Genomic DNA, 7,862 nt, shown 5'->3' on the forward strand with positions numbered 1-7,862 from the left:
GACGTTAGCTAATATGGTGACAATAATGTAGGCTGTGTGTAGCAGTTAGCTGTTATGATATGAAGGTTTGGCTTGGAAAGTTTTTTTTTCCAGGTCACAATATAGCTGATGTGTTGAGACTGAAGTCCCTAAGCAATAGGAAAAGGTGCGAGAAGGAATTCTACAGCGAGCAAAATTAACATGCTGTTCGTTGATCAGTAACTGTAATACAGTACTTAAATTGGAATCTTACTTTGTTATATTACTCATTACCGCAAAAAGTTATATTATTACTGTTACTTTGTAAGGTATTACCCCCAAAACTGGTGGCATGTGTGTGTGTCAGAGGTTTTTGTATGGGGTGTGATACAGAGCTGATCATCATCTCACTCTCTCCCTCTCTTTCCCCAGGTACCTGGACTCTCTCCCCTCTTCTTCTCTGTAAGCGGAGGGACCATGCTGTGGGACAAAATGTGGTGGCTGTCCACCATGCTGGCCCTTTCGGCCCAGGCACTGCCCACATTGCCCATTGAGCCCCTCTCTGCCCCTCGGGTTTTCCTCTCCTTCAAAGGTAAGACACACTTTTAGATATCTTGCCAAGTTGGTGTGGTTCTCTGTGACTCTGAAACAGGTAAATAGTATTTCCCTGTATGTGAGCTTTAGTGGTTGCTTTTATTTTCCCAGCTCATCCTAGCTTCGTGTTTGCTCTTGGTGAAATGTAGGGTTTAGGGGGACTAGGAAGGCGTTACAGACAGCTACGTGCTTGGCACACCGTGGTGTCAGTGTGAGCCCAGCCACCTCTCTCTGGCTGAAGCTTGATTATCTGCTGAGAGAGGAGGTTGACGAGAGACATGAGCAGGGGAGAGAAGAAGTGCTGTTTGTGCCTACTGGTCAGGGCCAGAGACCAAATCTTCATTAAACAGACTGTCTGACTGACTACCACAGTCCTCCAACAGCGCTTCGTCTGCCCTCGGCAGAGCCCAGTGTATTATGAATACTTAAATTGGCACGTGAGGCCCTGTCTGTGTAGTGAACTGTACCTTGAAAGTGGACCTTTATGGTGTACCATAATCTCTGATGCTTTATCAATCCCGTTGCACTGTGTGCATGTAGGGCTAATTGTGATGTGAACCCCGGTGTGGAGCTCAAAAGAGAGGAGGCCTCGCTAAACCTCCAGATGTCTTTAAATCCTCATCACCTCATGTGGGGAATGAGAATAGATTTTGCACTTTTTTTTTTTTTTTTGCCTGTGAGTTATGTGGAATTGGGCAACCTGAGTCTCTCTCTCTCTCTCTCTCTCTCTCTCTCTCTCTCTCCCTCTCCCTCTCCCTCTCCCTCTTTCATTTTGCTTACTTGTCGGTTTTCACTCTCTAATTAAATTGGTTTTCACAACCCACTGGTTTCAAGTTTACAATCGCACTGCTCCAAAATGGTCATTTCTTTCCAATTTCCTTTAAATCAGTTCCTTTTTTGTTGTTGTTATTCATTGGTTGTTGAGAGATCTATAGGGTCGTTCCATTTGAATTCAATCCCTTTTTGACCACATCCCTTTTGATTTGAACAAAACTTTCCATACATATTTGCCCATAGTGGAAGTGTTCAGAAAGGGACTTTTTGGACCTGAATGTTAAAACATTGAGGTGCTCAAATTTGACCCATTTTGCATTCCCCGCCATACCATGAGACATCCAAGTCTTAGTCACTGGAAAAGATTAACGGTTGAGTTTGATATCATTTAAAAGCTTTTACAAACAGCGTTATCTATTTTATCATGTTGCATGCTCTTGAATACAGGGTGGGTGTCATATTCTGGAAAATAAATGTACTAGAATTTATAAAATTGACATTTAAAACTCAAATTGGGCCACAAAGATTGTTGGAAGCCCACACATCAGAGAATGTTGACTTGAATGGGGATATCAGTTGTTTTAAATTATACTGTCAATATTGTATAGGAAACCTATTTAAATGTAAATAATGGAATAGACAATTCCCAAATAAGTTGACATTCGATGGTGGGTGGACCGGCGGCCATCTTTGTGGTAGTGATTGGAAGTTACCATTTCAATTCAATTTCAATGGTGTTTCAGCTACATTGCAGTGGTCTGAAGGTCCAGTCTCTGAATCCTATTTCTATGATTGAAATGATACCCACCCTGAGCATGCTGTGTCTCAACCAATGGTGGGCACAACACAAACACATCAAACAATGTAAAATAGTGTCTAAGTTACAACATATGTAAAAATGGGGGTTTGTTGACGTTAAAGGTAAAAAATAAATTAAAAAATCAATCATAATTTGTATTTAAAAAAGAAATTCAAGAAATTATCAGATAGGTTGAAAACATTGTCAGATTTGAAATTATATCAAACTCTGTTAATCTTTTCCAGTAATGAATACTTGGATGTCTCATGGCATCGTGGGGTATGCAACTTTGAGCACCGATGTCTCTTGAATGTTTTTGGCATTTAGGTCAAAAAAGTCACTTTATGACCTTTTCTACCATGGGCAAAAAATGAATGGAAAGTTTTGTTCAAAACAAAAGGTCAAAGGTCAAAAAATATTTGAAATCAAATGGAACGACCCTATATGCTTGACAGAGCAACTTCACTTTGCTGGTGACTAGAATTGAACATGAGCTGCACATTTTCTAATTGTGTTGTTTTGGCTCACACTAAGGGGAATTGCTTTTAAATGTGCCTATATTGATTCCTTTATGGACCTTGGTGAGCCAAATAATTAGCTACACATTTTACAAAGCATACACATGGGGGCGGGGGGGGGCAAGATTCCTTGGAGCTTTCCAAGGGGGCTCGACTGAATTTTAACAACCTCTTGAAAATGCAACTCTAATCTCCTTATAACCATCCAACTGTTTTTAACAAGCTTTTTGTTTTCAACGCTCCAAGCTTTACACAACCTATTGCACCCACTGGTTCATGCTGGCAATCTCTGTCTATTGGAACAGTTATACATTGTGGACTGTGTTGGCAAAATGCAGAAGCTAACCTGTGGCATTAATGTGGCTTGTGCTGGTCATCAGAGGGGTTAGACTTTGGCCAGCCCTATCTTCTGAGGAGGTATCAGACCGTCAGACAGAGTAACTAAAACAAGTTTGGGAGTTCATTTAGTATGTCTGGCATTATTGATTGCTTTGAATATTGCTTTGCCGGGGCGGCAGGGTAGCCTAGTGTTGGACTAGTAACCGGAAGGTTGCGAGTTCAAACCCCCGAGCTGACAAGGTACAAATCTGTCGTTCTGCCCCTGAACAGGCAGTTAACCCACTGTTCCTAGGCCGTCATTGAAAATAAGAATTTGTTCTTAACTGACTTGCCTAGTTAAATAAAGGTAAAATAAAATAAATAAATATAAATACAAGCACTTCCTTCTTTGGATGAGGACTTGAGTGCTTGTAGGCTCCTGCTACTTGGAGAGCATGTTCATCATCAGTCAACTCATTCAGGGAACCTGCGCTACAGACAATCTCACAGAGACCTTGGACTGATGCATCTAAGATATAAGAGGCATTTTTTCAGTTAATACAACTACCCTGGTTGAATCCACATTCAAGTCACGTTGGTTCACATTGCCATTTAATGCACCTTTGTCATCAGTTCAAAATTGAGGTTGTATTTTAATATAAATGTTACAGTATAGATCTATAGATCGTTTATTTCCTCAGAGAGAGAGAGAGAGAGAGAGAGAGAGAGAGAGAGAGAGAGAGAGAGAGAGAGAGAGAGAGAGAGAGAGAGAGAGAGAGAGAGAGAGAGAGAGAGAGAGAGAGAGAGAGAGAGAGAGAGAGAGAGAGAGAGAGAGAGAGAGAGATCTGCTGAATGAGTGAAAGCTTTAAGGATTTACATGCTAAACGGTGGCCCGGAGGGGAGAGACGCGTCACATGCTAGCCATCACATAACTCCATTGTGACATGACAGCAGATTCACTATGATTAATTCCCAGCACAGTGGTTAGGAAAAGCTAAATGCTCAAGGTTGCACATGTTTTTTAGAATGTCGTTTTCTGTCCTTCTGAGCTGTATAATTTCTATATATTTATTCAACTGACATTCTCGTCTGAGCATTGAGTTCATTTCCAGTGTTCTTGACTCAGAAATCATTTTTAGTTTCCGTTGAATAATATCAGTCGGTCTACCTTATCTTCAAATCTATGCTTAAGTCCCCATCAGGTCTGAGCTTTCTTTATAAGTCCCTACCAGTTGTCTGTAGTATAGTGAGGTCTATAAAAAGCAACCAATGAGTGGGTCAGAGTCAGTGCAGGGCTCTGAGTTATCACCTGTGATACGGGAAGAGCAAACAGCGGCTCAGAGTAAAGGAATGTCCACTCAGGACTCGTAAGCATCGATCATCTCCCACACTGCTTTAGCAGTGTAAGCCGAAAGGGGAAGAAAAAACACTGGCCCGTGTAGAAACAGGCAGGCAGGCAGGCACACCATCTACACCTATTGTATACACCACAGCACCGTTGAATAAAGCTCTCCCTTATACAGTCACACACACACACAAAAACTGTCGTACGCGCTCGCATACAAGTACAAACACATTTTCAAAGTGCTCATCACAGGCTGCTTAGCCAACAGATTTGATGGTTATGAGATAAAGAGGGCACTTGGGTCTTCAAAGAACAGAGAGAGTGTGTTTACTGACATTGCTGAGACCCATACTAGATATGTAGACGTTGCCTCACTTCCTCTTCCGGCTGGTAGAAATTGCTGACAAAGTGGATGGTGGAGGTTGTAATACAATTGTTGCAGCACAAACAAAGCACCGCCGTTGTGTTCCTAATTCAGTGTACCTTTCTGCTGTCTTTGTTTGTGAAGAGTGAGTAGGACTGACTGGTTTTAGCTTCTGATTCTAGCTTCTTATTTATGCTCAAACAAGCTCTATAATTACATGCTATTTCAGGGTGTGGGGCTCCCCAGGGGTCATGACCCCCCCCCCCCCCCCCCCCAAAAAAAAACAGGATCCAGTCACACTTGGGCTTAACTGACGGCCCCCACACCCTGGGAGAATGGGAGCATATTAGCTAGTAATAGCTTGTTACACTAATCTTCAGTCGCATTTGATCGCGTTTAACGTCGTTTTCCTTTTGCCTTTGGTTCAGGGTGAAACACCTGGAAACAGAGTTGCGAGGGAGAGAAAGGAAAAAAAAACAAAAAAAAACAACCCTTGAAATGGGAGAGAAAACGCGCGGCCAGACAGTCATATAATTGGACTACTTCTCACACCGAATCTCAAGGTCACTTCAACTTCCCCTGGCTTTTTTTTCTTTCCCCAACTCGCTTTATCTTTCTCTATCACACAACCTTACGGTTTAAATCGGGATCACAGTAGCACAAAGAGCTCAGCGTTAGCGCACCGCTCCTGTCCGTGCTCTCAGGGTGGACGATGTTAACGCCGAGAGATCGTGTCTGACTATGTGTCTGCGTCCCCTGTTCTGTGAATTAGGCTGCTGCTCACAGTGACCTTCACTTAGACTTCCTTCATTGTTGCTCTCTGGCTCTGCGATTACAATAGCCCAGATTTCTTAGATTAGGAGAAGAAGAAAAATAACCGCGGGCAGACATAGTGCCATGCCTGCTGTGGCTGGTAAGAGAGTAAAAACTATTCAGGGTTAAATGGCCTGCTGAAAGGTGCTTCCGAAGCTTTCCGCCTGCCTGTGGTTCGTTTCTCCACTGTATGGGTTGTCTGATACCCTTGCTGACGTGTCTGCTGAAAGGGGGAGCATTATGGCGGTCCATTTGTGCTCTGTCTGTCTGAGAGCCTTGCGACTGAGCGTTCAGTGTCTAAAAGAGAGAGAGGTGGCCAGCCGAGAAAGAAAGACAAGGGAGTGAGAGGAGAAAAGTCCGCAGTCAGGTCTCCATGTAATGGACACGAGGTGGGAGTGTGTGTGTGTGTGTGTGTGTGTTTGCGTGTGTTAGTTGGTGGGTGGGTGTCTGTGTGTGCGAATAGTGAAACAAAGAGAGTTACATGCCCATGCGTTTATCTCCCCCCATCTCCTTCCATCTCTCTCCCAGGCTCCAAGGTTCATATTTATTTGGGTCAATTGTAAGTGTGACACTGGAGCCAGAGCTAAGTGCCCCGGCAGGCCTTACCCAGAACAGAGGCCCTCAGCAATCAATGAGCCGCTGAAAGCTTATCCACAGCTAACCTGCCAAGAGACAGCAAGTGCACAGACCCAGGGTGACTTTGTCAAGCCTTCCCAAGTCTTCCCAGGCAGAACAAAAACCTGCCCCGGGCTCCAGACCGACATACTAACGCGGACACGGTTTCGGGGTGCAACACTCCCAATGAGACCAGAATCAAAACCATCAGTACAGTACAAGGCTTCTTGCTTGCCACTGCCAATCAGTTATGACATATCCACTGACTCCTTCAATAACCGTTGCCTCTCCCTTTGTATTAAACAAAAGTTCACTTAGAAGACATGAAACTTTGTAAAGGTATAATGATCACCGGGGAAACCGTGTCTGGGTCTCCGGTTATGTCCGCTACTCGCGATTACTCAACGTTTCATTTTCATAGCAAGCAGGTAGAGGTGAGAGGGTAGAAGCCATTGATGAACTTGTCTTAAAGTTGATTATGGTTCCAGGGTATCTGACCACATGACCAGGTACAGGGAACACCTGACAGAATGGCATCACATAGACCCAGCAGGAAACATAAAAAGAGACCGCAAATATCTTGATGATTTGCATCATTTGCTGACTATTGATGCACACCCTCCCACCTCCGTAGCACGGAGTCCCCTAACCCAGCTGACACAGAGACCCACTGCTGTTAGGTAAGGATGGAGTGTGCCATGTAAGACATACAATGTAAGGGGCAGCTGACATAGCTAGTACATCAGTCCACGCATGTAATGTCAAAGCCCCTGCCTGCTCTCCTCTCCTCTCCCCTCCCTACTGTGACTGAGCTATTCCACCCCCTCTGCTCTGCACATCTGCTGCTGCCGTGTCATATGTCATCTGCGTCCCGCCTCCTCCCTCCCTCGTTCCTCTCTGCCGGCTGTGTGTGTACACAAACGTTGATAAAGAGATGCACATCGCTGTCCCGGACAGACAATTTGTAATACATGCAGTCATGCCTTTGCTGTGTGTTTTGCAGAATGGGCTCTGAGAAGCCAAGTCGGTGCAGTTCCCACGTGTCACTTGGGCGGTCTGATAGTTTAGGTCTAGTGGGTTTGGTGCTCGTCCACTGATCTACAGATTGGGGGGCGGTGGATGGAGATCTCTGGGTTGCCAGTTTTCGACTCCCATGCATGAAATGTGTATCGGCAGTGTTATGGTCAGCAGGCTCATAGCTCCCCTTCACGTCTGTATTTTTTTCCTCGCTAAGGCCTCTGACAAATTGCTTCAACAGAATTATATGAGGTGGCTGTGGCACGCAAGCCTGGAGAGAACATGATTATCTCGCTGGCTGTGTTTCTCTCCGGAGATGACAGGGTGGTATATCCCAGCAACCTCTGCTCCACAGGATTCGTGCTGTCAAGCTGGGATTATTCAAGGGAGGAAAAACAGAAGGTGACAACTCAAGCTCTAAATATAGTGTCCTTCATGTCTCTGTTTCTCTGTGTGTATCCTCTCCTCCTCCACCTCCTCCTCTCCTTACACCCTCTCTTGTTGCTTGTTGATAAGGGGATGGCAGGGGAGGCGGAGGGAGGGAAGGAGGGGAGTGACTAGCATGCTTCCCACAGCTGGGGCACCCCGTTTTAGCACGCTCCAAAGGGGAAAGGGGAAACTGCCAGGTCTGCAAGGTCTCTGAAGTGACCAGACTTTCACTGGGGGAGAGGAGGGAGGGTAGTATATTTTTTTCCATGGCAAAATGTTTAACACAAAGCAGACCAAACTCAACTTTGAAAACCTGCT

General features: G+C 44.7%; 1 protein-coding gene across 4 annotated transcripts in view; it reads left to right on the top strand.

Moving 5' to 3' along the window:
- LOC110527789 (semaphorin-3F) overlaps window positions 1-7,862 on the top strand; it is a 78,930-nt gene that overhangs the window by 2,782 nt on the left and 68,286 nt on the right. For all 4 annotated transcript variants that reach the window (XM_036983268.2, XM_036983270.2, XM_090240871.1 and 1 more), the window contains exon 2: window positions 391-550. In XM_036983268.2, the coding sequence (XP_036839163.1) occupies window positions 436-550 (115 nt within the window). In that variant the 5' untranslated portion in view covers window positions 391-435. The remainder of the gene's footprint in view (window positions 1-390; window positions 551-7,862) is intronic.

The sequence above is a fragment of the Oncorhynchus mykiss genome, chromosome 7, assembly GCF_057628025.1.
Source record: "Oncorhynchus mykiss isolate SJ-2025 chromosome 7, ASM5762802v1, whole genome shotgun sequence".
NCBI classification, from domain to species: Eukaryota; Metazoa; Chordata; class Actinopteri; order Salmoniformes; family Salmonidae; genus Oncorhynchus; species Oncorhynchus mykiss.